General features: G+C 40.8%; 2 protein-coding genes across 7 annotated transcripts; both read left to right on the forward strand.

Annotated features, from left to right (window-relative positions):
* Window positions 1-3,764: 3,764 nt before the first annotated feature.
* Window positions 3,765-16,311, forward strand: LOC120802096 (dixin-like). 6 transcript variants are annotated; one of them, XM_040149557.1, is made up of 21 exons: window positions 3,765-4,082; window positions 4,786-4,915; window positions 5,377-5,502; window positions 5,599-5,830; window positions 6,092-6,193; window positions 8,382-8,476; window positions 8,589-8,692; window positions 10,264-10,347; window positions 10,617-10,670; window positions 10,818-10,868; window positions 10,954-11,058; window positions 11,182-11,235; window positions 11,358-11,429; window positions 11,779-11,832; window positions 11,980-12,045; window positions 12,430-12,579; window positions 12,943-13,006; window positions 13,101-13,197; window positions 13,444-13,552; window positions 14,532-14,611; window positions 14,705-16,311. In XM_040149557.1, the coding sequence occupies exons 1-21, from the start codon at window positions 4,020-4,022 to the stop codon at window positions 14,712-14,714; spliced, it is 1,902 nt and encodes a 633-aa protein (XP_040005491.1). In that variant the 5' UTR covers window positions 3,765-4,019; the 3' UTR covers window positions 14,715-16,311. The 6 variants fall into 6 exon arrangements, with proteins under 6 accessions (XP_040005491.1, XP_040005490.1, XP_040005494.1 ...); XM_040149556.1 differs by lacking the exon at window positions 8,589-8,692 and adding an exon at window positions 9,504-9,607; XM_040149560.1 differs by lacking the exon at window positions 8,589-8,692 and adding an exon at window positions 9,504-9,607 and having other exon boundaries at window positions 14,715-16,311.
* Window positions 16,312-17,597: 1,286 nt separating this feature from the next.
* dlat (dihydrolipoamide S-acetyltransferase (E2 component of pyruvate dehydrogenase complex)) lies at window positions 17,598-26,565 on the forward strand. Its single transcript, XM_040150777.1, has 14 exons — window positions 17,598-17,852; window positions 19,665-19,766; window positions 19,857-19,981; window positions 20,719-20,878; window positions 21,336-21,462; window positions 21,664-21,845; window positions 21,994-22,135; window positions 22,270-22,337; window positions 22,879-22,989; window positions 23,317-23,424; window positions 23,547-23,665; window positions 24,079-24,241; window positions 24,377-24,513; window positions 24,603-26,565. The coding sequence occupies exons 1-14, from the start codon at window positions 17,598-17,600 to the stop codon at window positions 24,730-24,732; spliced, it is 1,929 nt and encodes a 642-aa protein (XP_040006711.1). The 3' UTR covers window positions 24,733-26,565.
* Window positions 26,566-27,781: the final 1,216 nt, after the last annotated feature.

The raw sequence follows: 27,781 nt of genomic DNA on the forward strand, positions 1-27,781 counted from the left end.
ATCCTGCAGCTGATGAGGCAGACAATGATGTGGAGACAGACAATAGACAAATTAGAGCATGTATTAGAAAAAAATATTAAGGTTTAAAGTTGGATTCAGACCAAATGGTTCCCCGGTTTTCAACATGAAAATCAACCCCAACAATGACTGACGTACTGTTGTTGCACAGTGACGTGTTATACATCAGCATTATGTGCTGAGTACATAATACAGCTAATACTTTAACTTCTGTAAAATTCTGAATCCAGGACTTAAACACTGTGGTACTTCAACCTTTAATGTGAGAAAAGTATCTGAATATTTCTCCTGACACTGCCTATATGTTTCTCCACTAGAACACAACTTCCCGGACCGCTGGCAAGGAAAAAGACAACATGGATGAGATCGCCAATGCACCCGTCTCAGACGTTGTCGAGCTGGCTGCTGCTAATCTTGGCGAGCTGATGCAGTCAATCCACCGCTGGGATGAAGAGGAACGTGCCATGTCTGAGGATGACAAATATGAATCTTCAACTGGTCGTTTCACCCAGCAGAAGGTGCAGCATCACCTGGAGAAGTTTTTTTCTATGCGGCAAGTGTTCGCTGAGCATCGTGGGGACGTTCTAGAGGACGAGGACGTCACCTACCAGAGATCCTCTCCAGCCACTTCAGAAGAGGGCATAATAACACGCTGCTCTTCTTGGGGGTCAATCACCGACTCAGACATCTCGGAGGTGAATACACCTGATGCTCTGGATCTCAATGAAGTGATTAGACAAGTATGTCAAAGCTATGTGGATCCAGAGCACCTACGCAAAGAGGAAGAATCTTTTGGAGACAGAGAGGAAGTCCTGACCATTGAGACAGGATACTCTTCCAGTTTTTCCATCAGGTCAGAAGAAAGCGAGAGACCGGCTTCCTCTGCTTCCTCTTCCTCCACACTCACGGCACTGCAGTCCAATCCATCAGACAGCAAAGCCAAGAAACCGGAAGAAGAGGATGCCACAGGGAAGGAGATGAAGAACTTCACATCTCCAGCCTCCACCACCTCAGCAATCACCGAGGCAGCCAAAATTCTTGTCTCACAGGTGATTGATGATGCTGTCTGGACACTTCAGTTCACTGAGGCTGTCAAGACATTGCAGATCACTGAGGCCGTGGTGACACTGCAGTCCAATGAATCTGCCAGCAAAGCCAAGAAACCGGCTGGCAAGTCATTCTTCAAGAAGCTAAAGTCAACGTGGAAGAGTAACTTTAGCAGGAAGCGGACCAAAAGTGTCAAAAAGGTTTCAGACACAGCTTCTTCCAAATTGGACCTGACCTCCACCCCTCTGGAGTTGGTTGAGGAAGAAGAGGACGCCACAGAGAAGGAGGTGAAGAACCTCACATCTCCAGCCTCCACCACCCCCAGTCAGACTTCCATGGCCCAGACGTTTCAAGTCTTGAAAATTAAAGGCCATGAAGACAGAAGAGATTTGGAGCCTCACAATAAAGAAGAGACATCAACAAGAGCATGTGACACCGAGAGGAAGGAGTTGCTGTGGCGGAGAGTTTTTAGTGGAAGGCAGAGGGCAAAGATCCATCCAGTTCCACTGGAAGATTTGCCTGAAGCAAGGTGTGATCGAAAGAACAATAAGGACTCTCTGAGTCTTAGAGAGATGTTCTTCGTCACTTCCCTCACTGCCACCCTAAAAGCAGAACTGAGGTCCATTCCACTAGAGCTGGTAGACTACGTGGAGGATGAGGACATGAAACCAGACTCCTCTCTGTCCTCCCTCAGCTCAGTTCCGCCAGATCATCAGGTCTTTGACACCAGTCTGTCCAAAGTCTTCGAGGACCCACTCTTGGCTGAAGCTACATCTTGTGAGCTCCATCAAGAAATGGAGACTCCTTCTCAGTCTCAGTCCGAGGACTCTGGTGATGAGGAAACCACCACTCAAATCTCTGCCAGCCAGTGTTCCAGTGTTGAGAGGACAGAGGCTAAGAAGAGAAACGGCTTTTGTGGCTTCTTCCGCAAATCTTTTCAAAGGTAAGAATGAATTTACATGCAAATTAAAAACAGTGAGACCATACTGAAAGCACACAAGATACAACATATTTGACCAAGTCCAACAAGATAGGACTTAAGTCTTGGTCATAAGTCAAAGACAGCTGGATCTTGTTTGTTCCTGAAGATGCTACATCCCTTGTCCAAGAGGCATTAGTTCAGAACTTGCCTCTCCTGATTTCTTTCCTTCTTTAACTGATCTGAGAGCATAAGAATTCTTGTATTTCAAAGTTTGTGCTTCTTCATCCAGAAAGTTTGTGAGTTATGAATTGATGAAGCCTCTTAAGGACCAAACAAGTCTTGTTGTCTTTGACTTAAAAAATGTCTTCTCACAGTCATAATTGAATTGAATTGTAGCCCTTTATTTTTACTTGTGTGCAGATGTGTTGTTCTTCTAAAAGAAAAGGACAAGAATAATAAGACACAGAAGGAGAAGAAGACTCGGCCCAAACCTCTGTGGATGCGGCTGTCCTACCATCCATGCAGCTGTTGCTTTGACTAATAACTTGTCCTGGACCTGCAGCAACCCTTGGAGTGCTTGGAGTACTTAAAAACCTAGATGAACACGAAACTCCCCTGGTTGAATCATCAGTACAGAAGATATGAAACTATGATAGGAAACTTCTGGTTCTTTAATCAAAACTGAAGTCAATTATGACTCCCCAGCTGTATTTCAATAAGCAACATCCAGTCACAGAGCTTCAAAGTTTGTTGTGTGCTGTGCTAAATGTGAGATGAAGCTAAATATCACTCTTTCAAAAAACCCGAAAAAGCATTCACCAGTGTAAATTAGTTCACTTTCATATTTTGGGTCAGTTTATGAGCAGCAAGAACATTGAATCAACAACCTGTTTCCCACGAGACCTGGACACAGCAACTGACTCCTCTATTCTAACAGTGAAGTATGTCTACGAAATGAAAACTATATATCTAAAATAAATAAAGAAATAATGCATTAAAATTAAGTAGTAAGTAAAAATAAACATTATTTTTAAATGAAAGAGGTAAATAAAGAGAATAACTAAAGAAGATAAATTGCGTCTGTTAACTAGTCTGACAGTTTAACCACCCTTTTTCATTCAGCGAAGAAGAAATTGTTCCAGCGTAATTCTTCACCATCAGCCACAGAGGGGAGGACGTTGGGTCAACACTCAAACCTTTTAACCCGTAGGCTGGAAATAGAAAAACTCACAAAGGGGCGGACAGGGACATGTTCACATGGTATTTACAGCATTGAGGGAAAGGCCAGTGTCTACTGAACATTTAGCCCAACAACTGTTCTGTGTAAAACAATGCAAAGATCTTTGTTGTTGTGGGCAAGTTCAGGTACTGGTTTGACGATGAAATACAAAACAGCCCAGTTCAGTGATACAGCCATGAGTCTGAAGGTTTATCAGATGCCAAAACATTATGAGAAGGATTTAAGACTCTGGAAAGTCACAGTGACATAATTTCATCTTCTGTCTCCACATTGCCCAGGTAGACAGTAGACTTACACTCTTCGTGGTACAAGCTCACACATTCCTGGTCATGGTAACTAGGAGTATAAATTGCAGTTAATTAAAAAAAATTCTGAATAGTGGCTTTACTTATCATACATTTAAGCCAAATTCATAAAACTAAAGCTTAAAACCTCATCGTGTAACATAAAGTTGTTATCAGTTACATCTTGTTAGGCAATGACAGGTTGATATGTAGTCTTACAGTATTCATTCCGGAAGCCTTTCGGAGTGGCAGTTTTATTCCGAAAACTGCAACCGGAAGTTCTGTATGTCAGTGTGGCTCGGTGACTCGACGCCGGTTTTCTTGCCAGGGTAACGGTAGCTGTCGCTTTTGATCCCTCAATTGTCCCGGTTTGTTGACGTTTGCTGGAGTACAGCAGTAGTTAGTAACGGTGGAGGAGGGGGTGGGGGGTCTGCCCGTTGTTTCAGGCGAGTCGTGTGAGTGTCAATGAAGCTAGCCGGCTAGCTTAAATGGGTTTTCGAGTTAAAAGATGATCGCCTCACTATCTAGAGGAAGTTTGCTGGATGAGGTTCTTCACGGGAGCTTTAACGAGGTAACGTTTACACAACGTCACTTATGTTAATGTTTATTTAGTTAGGTAAGCCAAACATTACCAAGCGGATGACTCTCTAATTGCGACAATCAAATTGTTCTCACATGTTAATATGCAGTTGAGACCATAAAGATAAAATGAATTCTGGTTTCATTGTGAGGTTAAGTGAGCAACAACGTTAAGTGTAATGGTTGTCAGGAAATAAGACTAACAAGTAGCTTTAGCATGATTTCTAAAAAGCTGTAAACAAACCAGACATCATATTGAGGTTAGCGTTAAATGAAATTTTCTGTTGTGTGCAAAATGGGGTACCTTCTTTGTAATGTATCCCGGACAACGGGCTGTCACGTGACTAAACGGGACCGGTAAAGGCGGGGTGGGTGAATGGCGTGAAATACATGATGACCCATGTAACTCTGGGCCGAGCACAATAATTATACGACTGACCCTTTCAACAAAAGTAAAATTTAATAGGCAGTAGGACAATAGGCTGACCCGCCCCCCCCTTCTCCCTTTTCCCAACATAATAAACAAAGGAACTCATTTGCTATGCCACGTTCTCAGCCTTATTTGGCCCCCACTCTAAGCTGTGTGATTGTGTACGTGTTGGTCTGTTGTTTATTGGATATGTGTGTGTGTGTGTGTGTGTGTGTGTGTGTGTGTGTGTGTGTGTGTGTGTGTGTGTGTGATTGATGGATTGCAGCAGCAGCTGGCAACGTATGTTTCCTGGGTGAACTCTCAGCTGAGGAGGAAACCGGGCCTGAAACCTATTACGGACCTCAGACTTGACCTGCAGGATGGCGTAGTGCTCACACAACTAGTAGAAATAGTTGGTAAATACACACACAAACGGCTCAAACAGTGTAGTAATACTGGAGGAAGAATAAGGAAAAATTTGCGTCAGGAGATTAAACTTTTCATACATTTCTGATTGAATTAGTTTATTTACATAGTTAAAACATTTTTATTTTTATTATTTGCTATCACTTGTATCACTTGTACTTGAAAAACTGCCTGACCATTAACCCCATACTTGCACGCTTATTAATAATGATGACATTTTCAGTGAAAACTACCAGGTATGCTTTTCCTTCAAAATTTCTATTCTAGTGAAAAGTGAAAACCTTATAAACTTTACAATTTTCAAATTTAATATGGTTTCAGATGTTTTTTGACTGTTTTTTGAACAGTTGTATTACTGTGGTATTGCTCATATGATACTGTAGAAAATACCTAACCACTAGTTGTATCATCGAATTATTTTTTTTCTCTCACAACTCCATCAAATTGGCAGCTGGGGAAGTGCTGGAAGGAGTGTATGTGGCTCCACAAAACAAAGAGGAAAGCAGGAAGAATGTGGAGCAAGTCTTGCAGTTCATTTCCTCCAGACACATACGCATGCCACACATATCCGCAAGAGGTAAATCACAGAACCTTCTGTGTTTTCTCACTCTCTTTCCCTTTGTTTTGAGAACAGGTGTTCTAACATTTTCATATGTTCCTTTTCTGTCTGCAGACATTGTCGATGGTAATCTGAAATCTGTAATGAGGATAATTCTGGCGCTGGCTGCCCACTTCAAACCATCAGCCAACCATAGGGCTGCTGTTGGAAGCGGGAGGAGCTTGACAAGAGGCTATGCAAGCCACAACCCTCTCTCCACTGTTGCATTAGCACAAGGTGCCGCTGCTGCACTAGCATCAGCACAATTTGATGCCTCACAGCCTGCATGTGTCACACGTATCCACAGGTACGTTGGCCACAACAATCATAAACATAAACACAAACCCTTGTTTCCCAAAAACTCCTGTCAGTATCTTTCTGTCGTACCCTGATGTTCTCTGCCACAGATATAATTTACTAGATACATGTGTAGTCTTTGCTGGCCTCTGCTGGACAAAGAAATGACCAAATAACCATCCTCACAACTGCTGAAATATAGCTCGTCTCGATGTATTTGTTATCAAAACTGTATAAACAAATAACCTCCACTTTGTCTGCCATCTTTCAGTGGCTGGGGGTTGGACGTGGAAAAGAGTGTGTGTGTTCGTGCACTGGTTGAGCAGTATGAAAGAGGAGCTCCAGATGAGCAGGACAATCCTCAGTCTAACAGGTAATCTGCTTTTACGTCAAGTTTCTCATAACTATGAAAATTATTGCCATGACTCATTGAATTTAGTAGCTGGAATTTAATTTTCAATTTCAAATGCACATCTGATACCTTGCCTAGACAGTGAGATAAAACAGCATGCATATATACATACGTACATATATGATCTGTGTTTGTGTTCCTATCTGTGTCTTCTAAATGTATTGTAAAAGCCAGATTTGATTCAGGTGAACATCATATCTTCAGAAGAAAAGTAGATAACTGGCCATGTGGTGCTCCTAAATGCAACATGTCAAATTAGATCCTATTTGCTGAAAGACAAGGATAATGCTCATTTCCTGAGTCACGTGTATACTGTCAAAAAAGCAGTTGTAAATCTCCTCAAACGTTCACAGGTTGGAACTGCTTTCATACTTCATACACTCAGTATGGGCTGGATCATGCTATGAGGTTGTGTCATTTTAAATAAAGAAGATGATAGTTTAAGAAAGAAGGAAACCTTACTTGAAAGCATTTTGGCATTGCTGGCCAAATTCAGACTGTACACCCTACTTTTTGGGAGAAAACAAACTCCATTCAGTTGCAATTTATACTCTACATTTGATTCAGTTTTTTGCCTGCAGGTAATTTTATGTAAGTTCTCTGTTATCTGCCATCTTTAATACCCACTTTTCCCCACTTTGGAAACAGTAGACAACATTCCGTGGTTTATTTGTATGTGTGTCTGTGTGTGTTTGTGTGTGTTTGTGTGTGTGTGTGTCACTGAGCATATGACTTTGGTTTTAGTACCTCAAACTTCAGTCAGCCCTGTGTGTGTGTGTGTGTGTGTGTGCAGGCAGATAAGGCAGATGATATAAAAAAGAAATAATCAGTCTTTATCTTCTCCAATCACATGTCCGTTTTGAGGTCATGTTCTGTGGTGTTCTTTTTCACCCTCGTGTGTGTGTGTGTGTGTGTGTGTGTGTGTGTGTGTGTGTGTGTGTGTGTGTGTGTGTGTGTGTGTGTGTGTGTGTGTGTGTGTGTGTTTGCGTGTTTATCTGTTCATAATGACCATTGATAGAGAGAACTGCATTGACTATTTGTAGAATGATGTGGTTTTCTTTGGAGAGAGAGAGAGAATCAACAGTGCTATAACGAGCTGATGCTGCCATCACATATGTAAGCAGTGTCTGCTGAGCCGGTTGCTGTGGTAACATTTGGTTAGCTGGAGGGTGTGGGGCGGGGAGTGTTGGGGTGAGGAAAATCACAAACTGTCATGAGTTTGTTGAGATGCTGATGCCAGAGACCCATAGACTCCTTGGAAGTATTATGCACTATAGCCCACTATGGGGGCGACGCAGATGAAATGGTAAGACAAGACTCTGTGAGGCTGTGTAAGAGTGAGTGAGTGAGTGTGTGTGTGTGTGTGTGTGTGTGTGTGTGTGTGTGTGTGTGTGTGTGTGTGTGTGTGTGTGCGTGTGCGCGTGTGTGCGCGCGTGTGTGTGTGTGAGGATTCCTGTGCAAGTGTGTGTGAGTTTAAGCTTCTTTTATCGTAACCATAACAATTCTACAGTGCTGCAGCGCAATGTGAAAAAAAACAAAAACAAACCCTGTAAATTAAATGTAATGTCTATATGCACTGTGCAGTCTGTAAGTGCTTTGATTTGCAAAGACGTGCAAGGATTTCGGTTTTTCATGACAAATTAGGTTTTCAGAAAATAAATTTTGTTCCCATGTCTTGCTTTTTTCTGTTTGTCCCCTTTCCTTTCTGACAGGTCCTCTGTCCCGATATGAGTCAGAATTTCAACCAAAGCAGCATTAGTTACAAAGAGTTGTCAAAGAAATGCTTTATGTTTAACAGGCTATTAATTAATACATTGTTTCTGGAAATTTGATTTTGGTGATTGTCTTTGTTTTCTGTCACCACTGAGACAGTGGGACAAGTATTCAGAGGGGACAGTTTTACTTATTTTATTACTTACAAATTTCCGTAAGTGTCCTGTATTACTACCGATATATTGCAACAAACTGAGATGTCATCCAGCCACGTCAACGCAGCATGTAGTAGCATATATATGATAAAGCAATATGTAATTATACAATACTAGATTTACAATATGTGTTTGTATGTGTTTTTGGATGATGCATGCACACACACCCCATGCTTCTCTGGAATAAATTGATTAATCTGTGTTTTTTTTCCCCCCTGGAGCCTTACCTCCGTCAGTCCACTGTCATCTCCAAGACCTTTACCCAGCAGCGATGCAGACAAACAGCAGGAAAACCGCAAACAACAGCAGAGCAGTGGTGAGTTCCGTCCTGCCACAAACCGACATACCATTTCATTAGTAAACCTCACAATTTCTCGTGGGACGTGTGTAACACGGTGTTAAGTGTTTTTACGTCTTTGTACATGCAGCTGAGTCATCTCATATTGCAGTGGAGATGGCGTGGGAGGACTCTCTCAGTGACACTTTGGAGAAGGAGGTTCAGGAGACACGTAAAATAGTGTCCACTTTACAGGTACATGCATATTGAGGTTGGATTCTGGTAACCCTCCATGTATAAATATAGAGTGCTGTCCTTTTTTCCCCCTCCATATTGAAGTTAGAGTGCTGAGTGTGTTGTCTGTATTTTCTCATATAATTACAATAATTAAGATTTCTTCTTTTTTGCAACAAAAGAGAAGTGGGATCTCAAAATACCAGCACTGACATTGGCAGTTATTGAGAGACCTAATTTTGCTAATTAAGCTGCTAAAGGACTTTCCTCTGGTGGTTTCAGTTACAAAAATACTACATGGGAAAAAACAATGTTCCACGACCATAGGGACCAGGGTTCAATTCCTGGCAATGTGTCTGGCTTAACTGGGCCAGAACAGACTTGACAGTGTTTTTCGGTATGAAAACAGTGTAAGATCATGTCTGTGTTGCTCCTCTGTTGACTGCTACCGGTTGGTTGCAGCACCTGTGCAGAGGGGGTGGGATCTGGTGGGGTTCATGACATTTCTAATGCAATATTTTTGAGCTATTCGAACAATGTGCTCATTGTACTGTACATCATGCACACACACCCCATGCTTCTCTGGAATAAATTGATTAATCTGTGTTTTTTTTCCCCCCTGGAGCCTTACCTCCGTCAGTCCACTGTCATCTCCAAGACCTTTACCCAGCAGCGATGCAGACAAACAGCAGGAAAACCGCAAACAACAGCAGAGCAGTGGTGAGTTCCGTCCTGCCACAAACCGACATACCATTTCATTAGTAAACCTCACAATTTCTCGTGGGACGTGTGTAACACGGTGTTAAGTGTTTTTACGTCTTTGTACATGCAGCTGAGTCATCTCATGTTGCAGTGGAGACGGCGTGGGAGGACTCTCTCAGTGACACTCTGGAGAAGGAGGTTCAGGAGACACGTAAAATAGTGTCCACTTTACAGGTACATGCATATTGAGGTTGGATTCTGGTAACCCTCCATGTATAAATATAGAGTGCTGTCCTTTTTTCCCCCTCCATATTGAAGTTAGAGTGCTGAGTGTGTTGTCTGTATTTTCTCATATAATTACAATAATTAAGATTTCTTCTTTTTTGCAACAAAAGAGAAGTGGGATCTCAAAATACCAGCACTGACATTGGCAGTTATTGAGAGACCTAATTTTGCTAATTAAGCTGCTAAAGGACTTTCCTCTGGTGGTTTCAGTTACAAAAATACTACATGGGAAAAAACAATGTTCCACGACCATAGGGACCGGGGTTCAATTCCTGGCAATGTGTCTGGCTTAACTGGGCCAGAACAGACTTGACAGTGTTTTTCGGTATGAAAACAGTGTAAGATCATGTCTGTGTTGCTCCTCTGTTGACTGCTACCGGTTGGTTGCAGCACCTGTGCAGAGGGGGTGGGATCTGGTGGGGTTCATGACATTTCTAATGCAATATTTTTGAGCTATTCGAACAATGTGCTCATTGTACTGTGCATCATGCACACACCCACACTACGTGCATCAGACAACCTACCAGCTACTGTCAGAGCTTTTCTGAACACAGCGACTTTGCTCCAAAGTAAAAAAACTGGTGTCATGTGTTTCTGTTTCTAAGGCCCTGCTGCTGCATGGTTCACTGCCTGAGGATGAGCAAGATGTGTCTTTGACTTTGGACCAGTGCAACGCTGAACAGCAGCTGGTACTGATAGTCTTTTCTTATATTTCTAGCTGTCCATTATGATTTAATTTTTCTGTCCTTCTCTGTCTGCTCTCTCTGTGTCCTGTGTCTCTCTCTTCTCGCTCTTTGTATTCAGCGCAGATCACATTTCTTTTTCTTAACTGTGGGTTTGTGTGTGGGTGTGTTTGCACGCTTAGGTGTGTGTCGGAGGGTGACACGGGTATCAGTTTCCCTTTTTTCTCGGTCCATTGTGGTTCTAACACACATCCTTTTTTTCGCTCTCTTTTCAGGTAGTCATTCGCAGTCGTTTGGATCAGAGTATGGAGGAGGCTCAGGAGCTGAAGGTAAATAAATATATTATTTGTTTTCTTTTCAAACTTTCAATGTGTTTCTTTTCTTTTGTTAGGAACTAAAGACCCAGTTGTCTTATTACTGAGAGAGTTAAATTCTAGAATGCACACTGTTATTAAAACTGTTACTTTTTTCTTCAGAGGGAACTGTTGCGCTGTAAGCAGGAGATGAGAAACCTCCAGGGAACCAAGGTAAGACAAAGAATATAAATTTAATTGTACGGTCGAAAAGTTGCTGGCTAATTTATTGACTTTCTGTTGGTTTGTAAATGTGCAGGACGCCCAGCAGCAGAGGCTGTGCACTCAGGAGGCCTCAATACTGCAGATGAAGCAGGAACTTCTCAGAGCCAGCATGACGAAGGATGAACTCAACAGCCAGAACGTACAAAATATATTAATGCTTGAAATAAACTGTCTGTTTTTATTAAAGCGCATTAGACTCTTCAAAACGCTGCATTACAAATTGTGTGCATTGTGCATTCTCCTCTATGAAAATGTGTTGTAGGCAGAGCTACAGTGGAAGCTTGAGGAATGTAACAGACTGTGGGGGGAATGCAAGGTGAGAAGCTCTAACCCCTCTCTTTTAGTGGGTTGCTGTAACTTAGTTTAATAGTCAAAACTTAAAGGTAACACAGCATCTGTTTTTTAACGAACCCTACCTTTTCTCTTTGGTTGGTGCAGAAGGAGACAGGACAGAAGGACCGACAAATGCAGCAACTGAAACACAAGCTTGAGGAAAGCCAAAAACAGCAGGTATGTTTGCCAGTTTTAGGATTTTAGCTGCAGTGGGCTCAAAATGTTCTGTCCACCTCAATGCAAGGTGTAGAATCTCAGACCAAAAGTTAATCAGTAACTCACTCTTTAAACTTTTAAACTTTTAAAAATTATTTTAGTTTTTATCAGCAAATTAATACTAAAACTTACTTTGACGCAGGAGAAATGTAAATGTACTTATTACTTATTTACGTATTTCATTTTTTACTCATTCAGTAAACTAAACAAATTAATAATCTGATGCATGGACTAAATGTATTTTAAGTTTTAGCATCAATCAAGTTTATATTAGTCTGTGTTTTGATGTCTGATTCTTTGTCTCTGGCAGAGTGAATTGCAAAGAGAGTTGGAGCATAAAAACAGCATGCTGCAGGAACAGGTAGTGCTGTTTCTTTACTGACTCTTTCTGCACTAAAATCTTAATAAAGAGTTGAGTTTTAGGTTTCATATTCAGTCTGCACCACACAGTCATAAATTCAGATATACATTACACAGCTGACACTTTTTTTGTTGTTGCTGCTTTTTTAAGATTCCCACCACTACAGAAAACAATGGATATTCTTACTCTGGAAATCCAGCTCCCTCTATGTCAGGCGTAAGTATTATTTGTATGGATAAGGCTGTTCAGTCAGTAGGCCTGTTTATATTTTTCTACATGTTAAGGTGCTAAGAAGGCATCAGACAGCTAGACTCCCACAGCATTTAGGCTAAATACTATAATTTCACCAGATGAAGCACTAGCACCCCCGTTCTAACTTTAAAGAATAGTAAGCTAACGAAATGCTTGTGATTAGACTGTTATGAACTGTAAATTACCTGGAAGACAGTTGCTTTCAAATTATAGTACCTTGTTAGGCCAAAACATGGGACAGAGCATGCTTAACATTCACAAAACATAGCAGTGTAAGACTTTAAACAAGCACACAGCAATAAAATGAGCTTTTTGTATTTGACTGGGTTCTTGTGTTTGCGCTGTTAGCAGGCAGAGGAGGTGCGGCTGCTCAGAGATGCACTTAGAAGTTTGAGGAACAACTTCAGAGACCACGACCCGCAGCACCATACACTGGACACCCTGGAGCAGGGCATAGTATCACTCATCGACAGACTGCAGGTTCTGCATAAACACAGGGTACAAATGCTATACAAGCATAAACACACCTGAGTCCTACAAACCAGCTTTTCTGTCAGAAACAGTCAGTACTGGAGCCAAAGCCGTTCGTTGTCACATGGACTGATGGTTGAGGCTGTTGTGTGAAATCAGTCTTCGGGCAATGACAGAGACCGAATTCATAACCACTGACCTGTTAAGTGATGAGCGGATAGCCACTTTAAAATCAGTTTGGTCATTGTAATTGATTAATGATTGAGCACCAATTAAAGAGTATTACAAATATGATTTATACTATAAACTTTTCTTAGATAGGTTTACTTTTGACAAAATGTCGAGATTTAAAATCAAGAGGGGCTCTCAACATTTGTCCAAATACTGCAGGGAAGGGGGAAATCTCCAAGACGCAAAGGTCAACACACAGACTCTGACTCCTGGCCTTGCACAAGTAAGATATTCTAACATCTAACCCCCAACTCCTCATGCACGCATACACAAAATATTTGTGCTTGTACAAACTATGTTTCTGTTGTTCATTGCAGAGGTTTGTCAGTCTGACAGTGGTTCTTCTGCCTCTACTAAATTCCTTTATTTCACTGGAAAATCCCCGACACCTTCCATGATCAATATACCGAAGAGGTTAGAGTGTGTGTCTATTGAGGTGTTTTCTTTCCTAAATATTTAAAATTATTCCAGTTTTTGCCTAATTTGCCTGAAAAAAAAAAAAGTAAATTTGGTCACAGACTCCATTGATTGCCTGCCAGCAGTAACACTGATAGTATTAACACATTAGGTTACTACACTAAAGGTAGAAAATAAAATGAACAAAAATATGAAATGTCACAAGACGTCAAGGTTGAGTGTGTCTCTGTAATCATTGTACAGGCTGGGTGAGGTAACTCTCAAGGATGTTAAGGCAGCTGTGGATCAGGAGGGAAGCCACAGGTACCACTTCAAGGCCCTGGACCCTGAGTTTGGTACTGTGAAAGAAGAGGTAAGAGAAGGCAGGGAAAAGGGCAATAAATGGATAATAGGACAGCAATAGTAACCTTGGTGTACACTAGTCAGAATGAGAAAACTGTGGTGTTTTTGGGGCAATAGTTACTGTACTTAAACTAAGTAGTCCCAACTTTACACACTAACCTGTCAGGATATCTGCAGGTCTTGAAAAGTCATAAAAAGCATTGAGTTCAGTTTCTTCAAAAAAGGTCTTTAAAGGTATTAAAAAGTCTTGAATTTCATTCACAAAGGCCTTGAATATTTTTTTCTTACCTACTGTCGCAGTAACATTAGTTGTAACTTCGTTGTGTATGTTGTTGTGAGCTGTTGGGAAACATTATAGCTGTATTAACTACGAGTGAGACTGGTGTGACATTGGATTGTGTATGCAGGAGGCTTTTTAATCGCTCTTTGTGGCGTTAAGATGTACTATTATCATTATTTATAATTATTATTACTGCTAGCCACGTTAGCAGGGGAGCTTATCAACTCACAATGAATAAATTAATTAATTAATTCAAATAAATATTTTTTTAAATTGGTGAATCTACCCTTCAATTTTCTGCCACTTATCTGGGTTCAGATGATATTAAGTGATTAGTTATATTGCTAAGAATTATTGTTATGTCTAGGGAAGTACTAACAAAATTGGGATTGTAGATGTGAATAAGTAAATGAACTTGACGAATAAATTTAAGGCTTATTGTCCCTACTGGATTTCTGTCATTCTTTGACCAGTATAACTCAGGAAAAGGTTTTAACTTGCATTTTATGAGGTATTAAAAGGTCTAAAGTTTTAATTTCGCAAACCCCGCAGAAACTCTTCCTGTTTTGTGCTACACTTTAAAAGATGAGGGTTATCCAGAGTCCTTGTCCTGTGCAAAAATACATTCCAACTTACATGTAGCATGTAAATAGAGTTGTAAGAGCACAGTAGTCAAACATGAAGATAATGTCTTCCTGTCTGTGTGCAGGTGTTCCTGGATGGAGCAATCGTTCCAGGCTGGGAAGGAAAAATAGTGGCATGGGTAGAAGAGGACCGTGGTGACGAAAGGTAGCAACATGATCATTCTGTATCAATCTCTTTATTTTCCTGACTCTTAGTGGTAAAAAATCATCATTATCATCATTATCTTTTCTGTTTGAGGCCACTGTAGGTTCTAGCTGAGGGGGAATGACACATTGTTTTTGCTCCTGGTTACTCTGATCCCAGAGGCCATCGAGACAACTGTTCAGAAAAGAGGCACAAGTGGACTATTTTTGAGATTCAACTTAGCAAAATACTGTAAGACTTATCAGCACGAGATTTAGGTTCATCAGCTGATAATGAAACCATATGGAGCTCGACTCACTCTGGTGAATGTGTAAACCTGTGAACGATGAACATTTTAAAAATCCTTACAAAAGAAAGCTCTTTCCATCATGTGCTTACTATTGCCAGGCTGTAGCTATAGTATCAGAACTGGACTCTAAAGTAGAAATATTATTTAGAATTAACTTTTTGCAAAACCACAGTAGTGTTGTTGTTTGACCTCCAGTTAAGGTCAGAGGTCTGTATGAAGAATTCAAAAAAAAATTACAAAGTCATTTTAAGTGTTCAGCATCACTTTTTATTCCTTGTGCAGCAGTGTTGTCTTTAAAGAAACACCACCAGTTTACATGATAGAAATATGTATTGTCCATTGTTCTTTAGCCCAGTTACAATTCAGTCTTAATTGTGAATGTGAAGTGAATTTACAGTATTATTTACCTTAGGTTTTTTCATCGTATTTCTTGCTTTCTGGATTAGAAAGAAATACCACTTTTAGAATGCAAATGTTACAAGGACACAAAAAATGTTAATTTTGTGCTTGTGCTGCTTGAGGTTTGTCTACATTCTGACCTGCTGAAAAATAAACTGACCAGATTCCAGCTACTATTGCTAGTATACTACATAACAGTAAAAAGTAGAATGATGGTCATGTAAAAATGTCCAAACTAAAAGGTCTATTGCAAAAAGAAAAAAAAAACACCTGAATGTATTTCAGACTAATCAGTTTGACTAAATAGGACACGAATCCAGATGTGGGTTTATGTATCAGTCTGTAGCACATCAGCATGCATGAAAACAGAACAGGCTTATAGTGAACAGCTGTCAGTGAACAGAAATGATGCTGGAACTTTAATGTTCATGTAGAAATGCAGATGAACAACACTGTTATTTTATTTACTTTATGAAATTGTTTTGTACATTTGTGTAAAATATTTTCACCATATCCTTAAATATTTGAAGTTTATGACTATGAGTATTTGTTTAAAGAGAGATTCTTGTCGGCTCCTGTTACAAAGACGTTGTGGATGTGAGTTTGACATCAGAGGTTTAAAGGGGACTTTTGTTGAGGAAAAATGGACCATCCCACTATTTATTGCTTGCGTGTGTGCGTGTGTGTGTGTGTGTGTGTGTGTGTGTGTGTGTACGTGTGTACGTGTGTGTGGACTAGAACTGTTTATTAGTTTTCCTTCACTCTGCTTCTATCTTCCCATTTGGGATCAATGTCATTGCCTTGACTAACAAGCCAACTGAAATATGCATCAGTCAACTTTTGAACTAAAACCCATTTGAATGCCATAACTGCCTGTACTGTGAATGTACAATTTGCTGATGAAATGGTTATTTAGCATTTGTTTGTTTAATGAAATTTTGACAAAATGCGGATAATGTCTGTTTTTGAAAAAGCCCTTTGTTGAATGTTAGAAAGACATATTTTGAAATAAAACCTGAGTTTTGTTTTTAAAAAAGACGTTCCATTGATCATTGTTCCAGGTTTCATGGAGGTTAGACGACAGTGGGGATAAACTGTTTGGTAGCGGGACTACCATTTACTGAGAAATGGCTAATGACAAACATTTTTTGTCGGCTCAAAAATTTACACACCTCCACATTTTCATCTGAACTTTGGGCTATTGCATCATGGATGAAAAGCTCCCAACCCTCTGCTGTCTGCTAGGAATGTATTTCTTATTTGGGACGGACTGGGGTCTTGTCCTCTTAAACCTCACTGACCGGCCACAGGGTCAGTCATTACAAACTCATGCTATTAAGCCAAATGAACTCAGCTAGAACCCACACATTTTATTTGAAATTCCAGCTTACTTGACAGAGTTTCCAAAGATACCAACAGAGTTACAGCAGTTTAGAGCTTCAGTGGTTAGTCGAACAATCGATTAGTCAATTGACAGAAAATAAATCTGCAACTACTACAATAATCGATTAATCGTTGAAGTAATTTTTAAAGCAAAAATGCAAAACAATCGCTGGTTCAAGGATCACAAATGGAGAATTTATTGCTTTTTTTTTGGATTACTGTAAATGTAATATTTTGGGGTTTTGGACTGTTGCTTGAAAAAAAGACATTTGAGGACATCACCTTGGACAGCGGGATGTTGTGATGGCCATTTTTCATCATTTTCTGATGTTTTATTGACCAAATTATTATAATTGACAAAATAATCACTAATATGTAATTTGTTCTCAGGCCTCTCTTGCAAAAGAGACGTTGATCTCAATCAAATTTTAGCCAAAAGGCCTCCATTAACCCACCACTCATTTGTGGTTTATAGTAGACAGTTACAGTGACTGTCCATGTGTTCACTCAAATGTTGTACTGCCACCGTGTGGTCGCTGATATGATTGCAGTAAAATATAACTTTGCAGCTCTTGAATAGACTTTGTAGTTTGAAACCGGCTTTGGATAAATGTTTATTTTTATTAAATTATGTTTTATTACATTTTGGTTCTATTCGTTCATATTGGTGGTGTTTACTTGGTGATTAAAATTTGAATGGCCACCGTTTACGACACTTGTTTCTAAGAGGCGGCAGAACAGGGAGGAGTGCCGTAAAGCGCTGTGTTTTGGACTGGAGGAGGTCATTAGAAAGTGAGGACTAAGCTCGGGCCGGTTCGCAGGGCACAGAGACACTCGGTGCCAACGTACCTCTGATGCCGGTGTAAGAAAAATACATTATTCAACAGCTCTGTATAGTGTTTCAACGGCTGCGAAATGCTTCGTCTGATCCTGCGGCTCAGGCCGTCCTCCGGGCTCCCATGTACCCGTGCCCTCCCGGCCGGGCCTGCCGCGCTCGGCTCCCGCTCCGTGCCCGGAACCGGCTGTCTGAGGCGGCTTCACCGTGGAGCGGGGTCCCGGGCCGTGTCCTTGGGCTCCGGCTTCAGCCACAGAGCGACTCTGCTGCGGTGTCCCCAGCTGGCAGGCGGCTGTCAGACTAAGCGTTTCTACAGCCTGCCACCTCACCAGAAGGTAACGTTACCTGGCCGGGTTCCGCCTGTTGCTATAGCGCCGCCGTTCACGGTTACAGCTAGCATGACCTCCCCGGCTAGCATGAGATAGCGCCGTGATGTACCGGGCAGCTTTTGTATCAGCTTTAAAAGGTTGAACTCAGGCTAAATAAAGGCAGTGGCAGAGTTTTTAAACTGTAAGGTCAATTTCTGCCAACACTGTGTTTCTTAGCTGGCAATCGGGGCATCAAAACGTTAATTTGATGGCATCAGGTGTCTGTCCGTTGTCATTTGAGCTACATTTACCGTTAAATCAGATTTATGTGAAGTAAAATCGATAGATATAGGTTAGGAAGTATCCCCACATGTCAGTAAAGTCACGATGGGTGCTGTCATGGGGGTCCCAGGACTTTAAACCAGGCATATTTCATATTTATTCTGCGTCAGGTGTCATCTACATGAGTGACACGACCGACTTTGAATGGTGCTGTGTCCCATTTTCATACTGCAAACTATATCTAAGCAGGTTTACAGTATGTTATGTGCAGTGGTGGAAGAAGTACTCAGATCATATTATTAGATTATTAATGTGTACACCGCTTTTAATGTTGCAGCAGGCAAAGGTGGAGCTAATTTTAACTACTCAATATAAGTTGGGTAGCTTGTGAATCCCCCAGGGATCCAAGTCTTTACTCGAACCTATAATAATACAGCATAATTTATTTGTTGTTTATATTTTTTATTATTAATCTGAATCTGAAAAGTAACTTGGAAGTACAGGATTTGCATCAGAATTGTAGTGGAGTTTAAGTATAAATCAGCAGAAAATGGTAATTCTGATGTAAAGTACTCAAATTCTGATGTAAAGTACTCAAATTGTACTTCAGTACAGTACTTGAATAAATGTACTTACTTACTTCCCACCACTGGTAGCCTGTTCACTCTGGCAATGTATACTATAAAAGTCAGTAAGGATGTGTGATGCACACCATTGTCCCACAATGCACTGTGCATAAAATTGGAGGAGCTGCTGAAAAAAAAAATGAAAACTGTAAAACTTAAAACAGCTGGTGGATGATGTTGAATCACCTCAGAAAACAAACAATAACTAATAAATCTTTGGAAAATATTCTGCCATCTCTTTGATAGGTTTAATTGACTTTGACATCGCAGGGTTACAGTGGGACTGACATGCAATAGTACTAATCGTACAGATAGTACACATTTATTTCGTGTATAATAAATCCAAAAGCATTAGATAATGAAATTTAGTAGGATATAGGGGCAAATGCATACAATTAGCATGCACTAATAAACTGGGACATACTACAGTTTTCCACTGTCACAAATGTCATCTCCCCTGCCCCTGTATACACAGCTGTTAAGTTTCTTCCCAAACATAACAAAAATCTCAGCTCTTAGTGCTGAGATTTTCCTCTTGTCTCTGGTCTAATGTAGATCTGTTTGAGATCCCCTCTCTTAGCCTATGTCTGTCTCTCCACTGCTAGCAATTGTGTAATTCTGCTGTCAGATGTTACATGACCTTGAAAGCATCACAGACGTGGTGTAATGCAGCTGTATGTGGGTCATTTATTGAGCAAGGAAATGAAGTGATGATGATGTAGCAACTCCAGTTGCAACACCTGACATTTGGTAGTGTTTTTCCTGTCACAAAGTCCCCGTTAGGATACTGTAAAGTAACAATGACGATCTTTTGGCATTCTTGGAATAAATGGCCTTTTCTTTGATATTTGGTTAGCTTCCAGGTTAAATATGGCACTTTATCTTGACTTCTTCATGCTTGAACTCTTGGAATTTCTCTTCTGTTCAACAGGTGGAGCTTCCTGCCTTGTCACCCACCATGCAGACGGGAACGATTGCTCGCTGGGAGAAGAAGGAGGGAGAAAAAATCAGCGAGGGTGACCTTATAGCTGAGGTTAGGAGCCATGAGTGTGTCTTGTGTTTCCATATTACTTTTAGCAAATCATCCCTATAGACTTTTTAAAAAATGTGTCTGTCTTTGTAGGTTGAGACTGACAAGGCCACTGTAGGTTTTGAAATGCTGGAGGAGTGCTATCTGGCAAAGATCCTCGTTCCTGAGGGGACCAGAGATGTCACTGTTGGTGCAGTAATCTGCATCACGGTTGAAAAGTAAGTGTCTGTTGGTTGACAATGTAAAAAATAGGCTGAAAAACCAAAGTGACCTCCGTATAGAAAGGTGTCTACGAAGTAAAACAGGTGTCTTATTCAAATTAGTCTCAGAAGCTGGAAATTTACGCTTTGTTGCTTTTATAGTGATGAAAAATCCATTCAAGCTAGATAGTAGATCACACCAGAGCTGATCGATTAAAATCTATTTATTTTAATAATCAGTTACTAATTTCCTTTGTTTTTAAAGCAAAAGTGAGAAACATTTTCTATTTTCAGGTTCTAAAATATGAGGATTTGATTTATACTGTTTTGCAGTTAAAACAGACAATTTCAATAAATCCCATTGTGCTCTGAGAAATTCTAATGGGCACTTTCCAGTATGTTTCACCATTTTTAGACAAAATGATTAATCAGTTAATTGAGAAAATAATCAGCAGATTCATAGCCTTAGATCACATATTCAAATTATTTTCATTAATTGGCTTAAACATTACTGCTGGTTTTTCTGCAGTGTGTGTAATTTCCACATGTCTTGGGGTCAAATGCAGAGCATTGCAATTTGGAGAATTGGCAGCTGGAAACTGAATTTTGGCACTTCTTTTCTCACTTTTTCAGCACCTGTTTATGTTTCAAGTAGTTTTCAACGTGTCACACAATTTCTGGTCCTGTAGTCTGGATGTGGTTGTGCTTTGTGTACATTTATGTCAAATATCTGTGCGTATATTTTTCACCTGCAGCCCGGACCTCATCCCAGCCTTTAAAGACGTAACGTTGGACTCACTTAAAGCAGACGGTGCCACTCCTTCACCTGCCGCCTCCGCTCCTCCCCCTCCACCTCCTCCTCCTGCTGCTGGTCCTCCTGCAGCCCCTGGCAGCTCTTATCCCACACACATGAAGGTAGGTGTGTTTTCTTACATAAACAAAAAAAACAGTCATGTGTGGAGTCGTCATGTGTGGAGAGAGGCTGTTTACAGTCACAGTGTCCTTTAGCTTTATCAGGGTTATTCAGTCTGACAGTCTGTTCAGTCTGCATGTGACGGGATCATTGATAGATCAAAGCAGTGGAACGGAGTTATTTGGTGACATTTTCAGTTTTCTTTCAGGACTTTCTTGCCTGTAGCTTCTGTCAGTTTTAAGGAAGCAAATTAAATAAAACAGCCACTCCCTAGTTGTTGTTTAAACAGGAGATTCACATTATTTATGATGCCATGACGACAAAACAGCATTCGTGGTAGTTACTCTTATGGTGAGTCGGTGATCTGAGCAGCAAAAAGAAAATTCGGCTACACAAAAAGGATAAACAGATTACATTCCTCTGCCTTGATTACTTAAGTGTTTGGTGTGTGTGTTACAGATCGCACTTCCCGCCCTGTCTCCCACCATGACGATGGGAACAGTGCAGCGCTGGGAGAAGAAGGTCGGAGAGAAGCTTAGTGAAGGAGATCTGCTGGCTGAGATAGAAACTGACAAGGCAACCATCGGTAAACCCAAACAGCTTAGTCCTGAAATATTTGTTCTGGGCACCGCAGAGCATTACAGTTTTAGTTAACATACAGTAAATTCTTGTTTTTATTTTGTCATGTCATGTGTGATGTTGCTGTCCCACATCCGGAACTAAACTTAATAGAATTAAAGCATCACAGCAAAAACTCAACATGGCTCTTTCATGTGTCGGTGTGTAGGGTTTGAGGTCCAGGAGGAGGGATATTTGGCCAAAATCCTGGTGTCAGAGGGAACTCGGGACGTCCCCCTGGGAACACCACTCTGCATCATTGTAGAGAAAGAAAGTGACATCGCTGCCTTCAAGGATTACGTAGAAACTGGAGTGGCAGAGGTTTCCATACATCCTCCAGCTCCAGCACCGGTGAGACACATGAAAAGCTTTTACTCAAATATAAGTGAACTTTGTACCCAATTATTCCCAGAAATTTACTGAAAATGGCCTCTATTTGGTTTTAAGATTGCTCTTAAGTTACTACCTTATTTTTTGAGCATTTTGTTTTATTTTGTAGGCTGCAGCTCCGGTTGCTGCAGCACCCAGTCCTGCTCCTGCAGCCGCTGCCCCAGCAGCACCCAGGAAGGGGCGTGTGTTCGCCAGCCCACTTGCCAGAAAACTCGCTGCTGAGAAAGGAATTGACCTGGCACAGGTCAGCGGTAAGTGGCCAAGACACGGGTGAGAGAGAGATATTTTGGTGGAACATTTATTATTTCTAGTGAGATACAAAATTTAAAGATAGAAAAAGCAATGTTAAAATATTTTTCATACATGGGGCTTTTTTTCTCTTCAGGCTCTGGTCCCGAGGGACGCGTCACCAGGAAAGATATTGAGAGCTTTGTTCCACCAAAGCCTGCACCTGTAAGTGAAGCTCCCACTTTTTTCTGCATACATGACTACCAGTAATGCATGTTTAATCCCGTTAAATCATATATAGAATTTTACTTTTCATCCTTAATGATTTTCCTTAATATGCTTTTAATATGCATTAGTGATGAGGCAATTTGGTGGTGACATTTTAATTGATTAATTATTGTGTATTTCCTAAAGCAAAAATGCTAAGCTTTCTCTGTTTCTAGCTTCTAAAATGCAAGGATTTTTCTGTTTTTTCTTCTGTTCTACGTTTAAATTTCTTTGAGTTTAGGAAAAAACTTGAAGAACTTGAGCTGTGTGAAATTGTAAAGAACATTTTTCACTACTTGGTTAATTTCATGTGGAATGTCGTTATTATATTGAAATAAGCTAAAAGGTTTTGGTCTTTAAATCTTCCACACTGGTGAAATAATTATGATTGTAGTTTTTTACTTTTAAACAGTCTCAAAACTTTGCTGTCACACTGTATGTCCCTCAGGGTTTTGTTGTGATGCGTTTTGATGCAAATTTGAATCATTTTCGTTGGCAGGCTCTAGCTGCTGCTCCCACTCCAGCCACAGGTCCAGCTGCTCCTGTACCTGCAGCTCCTGCTGCAGCAGCTGGGACCTTCACAGACATCCCTATCAGCAACATCCGTAAGGTTAGAACGAACAAACACCTGACTGTCGGTGGTCCATTGTGTCCAGTCATAGCTTCCTGTCCTGCCCAAACTCCTCTGACAGCAGTCAGGTGTAATTCACGTCACACTCCTTCTACCCAGGGTGGGGTGCTGGTGTATTGAATTCAGTGAGGCAAACGGCCTGAGGGGTTTTCACAGTGTAGCTCTGTTTTCTCTGACCTGTTCTTCCACATTTTTCCCGAAGAAAGACACTCCATTAATCAACACAGACTCAACTAACACACCTCATGGCTCTCTACGATAAATTATGGATCAAAGCTGAAGTGCATATATTTTTCTCCCCTGCAGGTTATTGCTCAGAGGTTGATGCAGTCAAAGCAAACCATCCCCCACTATTATCTGTCTGTAGATGTCAACATGGACCAAGTGCTCGAGCTTCGGCAAGAGCTCAATGCTGTGAGTCTTTGTAAATATACGTGTAACAGAATGAAAGACGGGAAACCTTTTTTTTTTTTTTTTTCCCTGAACTAGGATATTATTTCCTGTGTCTCTTAAACAACCTTGCCTTCTCTGCGCAGGAAGTGAAAGCCCAGAATATCAAACTCAGTGTGAATGACTTCATCATCAAAGCCAGCGCTCTGGCCTGCCTCAAGGTTCCTGAGTGCAACTCCTCCTGGATGGACACGGTCATCCGCCAGTGAGTAAACACACGTAAATAGGCATATCCAAACACAGGTACATGTTGTCTGGTTTCAGTATACGGTAAACAATAGATATGTTCTCTTGGTTTGTAGATCTACTAATCATGTGTACTCCTCTTATCTGGTCACCCATTCTCTGTTGTTTGCTTTTTTGCATTTCTTCTTACATCAAACCTCTTTGCATCTAAAATCTAAATTTTAAATTCTGTCACTCATATCCATGGTAACATCCAGAGTAATATAAAGAACAACATGAAAAACTGTGACCTTTGTTAAATATTGGTCTCTAAAAGTGTAGCTGCATTATTATACCAATAGAGGGCAGTCAACTCTTCTCTGTTCAGAAGCAAAGGCACATCATCCAGATTTTTGTGCTACCATCCGTATTGACTTATTTTAATATTTCCAGGAATCATGTGGTGGACATAAGTGTAGCAGTGAGCACAGCCAACGGTCTGATCACGCCCATAGTGTTTAACTCCCACACCAAAGGACTGGCTGCCATCAGCTCCGACGTGTCCGCTCTCGCAGCCAAAGCGAGAGAGGGTAAACTGCAGCCACATGAGTTCCAGGTACAGCACGCGTTATCTGATTCTGTGGATATCGGTGTGCTTTTTCAGTGTGAGGGGTTTTGTATGTGGGATAGTTATTTTTATGCAGATTTCATCTACCATTAGTGAACCAGCTAATTTTTTTTTTTCCACCAGGGAGGAACGTTCACAATCTCTAATTTGGGGATGTTTGGCATCAAGAACTTCTCAGCGATAATCAACCCTCCTCAGGCCTGTATCCTCGCAGTTGGAGGCTCAGAGAAACGGCTGATGCCCGCTGATAATGAGAAAGGGTCAGTGTCGTGACTATAATATGATACCAAGCCGGACATACTGCATTTCAAAACTCAAATCTGAAGCAGTGTGTGTTTGGGTTTCGCAGGTTCGATGTAGCCAGCATGATGTCAGTGACGCTGAGCTGCGACCACCGGGTGGTGGACGGGGCTGTCGGCGCGCAGTGGCTCGCAGAGTTCCGCAAGTTCCTGGAGAAACCTGTCACGATGCTGTTGTGATTGGACTGTACTGCCATCAAAGCTACAGCAACAGGCCGACACACTGAAGTGATCCGATTTGTCTAAACCGGTTGATCCTCCTGTGATTGGCCGACCTGTCACCAGGTCACTCCCTGTTACCCTGAAAGGGGAAAGAGGCAGAACTCACTCCGCTTACCTGTCTGTCTCGCTGTCTCTCCTGTCTCTCTTTCTCCTCTCACTGTCTCACTCATAGTCTATTTATTGAGGCCCCATCTCATAAGACCAGAATTAGGTAGGATTTATCCTAGAATCGAGACTGGCCATATGTCACTAAAACATTGATGATGTTTTATTAAGGGAAGTGTTGCATGTACAACCAGCGAGCACATTTATCCCGAAACTTCCTTTTGTCTGTGTGTTTCTACACACTTTTATCTGTGTTTTTGTGTGAATGTGATAAAGACGACGGGAAGTGCAGCTATCTGTCAGTTCCAGTCTTTTGAGTAAATGGTTGTGATTTTTGTCTGCAAGCAGGCGAGAGGATGGCGCTAAATGTACGTTAACTTTGAGAAACACGGAGTCCAGATCTACACACACAAACCTGTCCGTTTTTAGTGGTCAAACTGGCACTCAATTGAAATGTTCAGTATGTCTTCTGTGAGTTGATGCTACAGTGTGTATATTCTTCGCTGTCGGATGAACACAGTGCTGTATATATATGGTGGTGAGTCGTTTGGTATGAATAACTGAGCTCTGACGAGGCCTTACCATATGACTAATACCTATACAGACCTGAATGATAACAAATGCTCTTAAAGGAAGTAGTGAACAGGTTTGCCAATTCTCTTTCATCAGTCGGGATATTTTATTTTCTAGTCTCAGAGTAAAACAGTTACGTTGAAATATACTGTATGTCACAGCTGAAACGCACAAAGCTGGTGCTGAATATTATTTGTTATTTGAATAAATTGGGAGAAGTCAACCTTTTGCCACAGGCTCTTCGGCTTGGACTTATTGTACGAGCCCAAAGGAAAGCAGTTCGGAATAGAAATGGCACTTACAATGTGATCACAAAAACATTCTGTAAATTTGTACAAATATTTAACTGAGGAGTCCAAGAAACTACTGCGTAGCGATTGTTATTAGTGCTCCATACCAAAAACCTGCAGTCAACCTCCTTGTACATCTGTTTTCCCCAGTGTCCTGGTCAGCTCTCACTGCCGATTCATGTTGGCCCACACAGACAATAAAACGGCACCAGACAGCAGGCTCAGACTGCCTCCATATTCACTGACATTTTCCTGTTTTGGATTTGATCTGCAAAATTTGTGCATTTAATTGTGGTCTTAATATTATTCTTTTTTCAGTTCAGCAATATATGAAATTGCCATAGTAACTTGTATTCAAATGACAAAAGGGAAAAGAGAAATGGGACAGAAAGAGAGACACTGCAGGTGAAGAAATATGTATCAGTAACAGGAGGATACTGACCTCATTGAGGTGACATAATAAAAGGTCAAATTTGAAAACTTGAAAAGGTCACATGCTGTATTCAAGAACTTGCTTTTGGTTAAATCTGACTTGTTTTTTTTTGTTTTTATTTATTTATTTTTATTTTGTTTAAATTTAAGCTACTTCATTTCACAGCCCAACTTTCCTCGAATTTAGAACTACTTTGGTTCAGTGAACCACTGGTCATTCTGCTGTAAAGTCCGGTAAGCCACATAAGCTTTTCAGTTCAGTTTCAGTTTTTCAGTTCTCTCAACTCAAGCAACCAAAGCCCTCTAAATGCTCAACTGTATGTGTAAAACCATTTACTCATGTTGCCACATGGGGCATCAATAAATCTGACAAATGTTTGGACTGGCTTAATTTCAGGCCTCATGGCATGACCGTTCGCCAGCATGTTGCGACTGGTGTGCCCTCCCAGCACTGGGGAACTGGGAGGGCAGACTGACTTATGTGAGCAATGGATAACTAAGACGTTTTACGCAAATCCATCAAAAAGCAGCAATGACAGCTTTTTGTTTATCCCATGGGTCATAACTGGATGATGTCCCTATCACCAGATAACATGCTGCAAGTGTCAGCTTGTTTGACCTCATCAGACCTGTAATATTTTAGCATCGCTTGGAGTAGAAATGTTAAAATTAAAAAGTCCACAAAATGGTAACAGGATAACATTTACAATCTGACAAAAGATAAAATGAACATTTCAAATACATGCAAAGCAGGGCTGCAATTCTCAATTCTTTATCACCATTCATTATATAATTTATTATTGATTAACCATTTAATTAAGTCATTTTTTTGTATCAACTGATTAGTCATTTAGTCTATAAAACACATGAAATTGGTGAAAAATTATCAATCACAATTTCCCAAAGCATTAGTTTGCTTATTTTGTCAAACCAAATGATATAAAACGGATAAAAGCATCAAATCCTCATGATAGAGAATTTTCTGTTTGTCAGCTTACGGATCAGTCTTTTAATCATTTTAGCAATTATGAAAATAATTTTCAACCTTAAAGCGAGACTGTGTAGCTTTTGAAATAAGTAAATCAAGGCGGTAAGGTGCACTGTTACTCAGTTTCTTACACTCAGGAGTTTTGCTACTGCAGCCTTACTGGGTCTGGTATGACCAGCAGCTTATGGCAGCTAATGTCAGCTAGCTCTTGATGTTGCTGTGTATCTAAGCCATCACTACGCCACCGTGCCGACTCTGCTTGTGCTGCTGCTGCGCCACATTTGAACATGCCACGGATAGACTTTGCAGTGACTGTATCACAGAAGTTAAAAAAATCGACAGTCTCAGGACAATGTTGGAAAATCATCGTGTAACTTGTGCTCACGCCGGCCACTGTTCAGCAAACCTTAGATAATTTCACTCTCAAATTTCAAATTCTGGAAATAAAATGTAAGTTTCTCCCGTCAAAGAGCCACACACACACATATTTCATTTCATTAACATCTTAGCGGCCCGAACGTGTTTCAGCTGACTGGATCAGCCAGCGTCAGACAGGCAGGAACTTATCAGTACAGTCACTTTGTGCATCCATGGCAACAAAAGCCAGCTGCTGTACATC

Source organism: Xiphias gladius, chromosome 17 (assembly GCF_016859285.1).
Source record: "Xiphias gladius isolate SHS-SW01 ecotype Sanya breed wild chromosome 17, ASM1685928v1, whole genome shotgun sequence".
NCBI lineage: Eukaryota > Metazoa > Chordata > Actinopteri > Istiophoriformes > Xiphiidae > Xiphias > Xiphias gladius.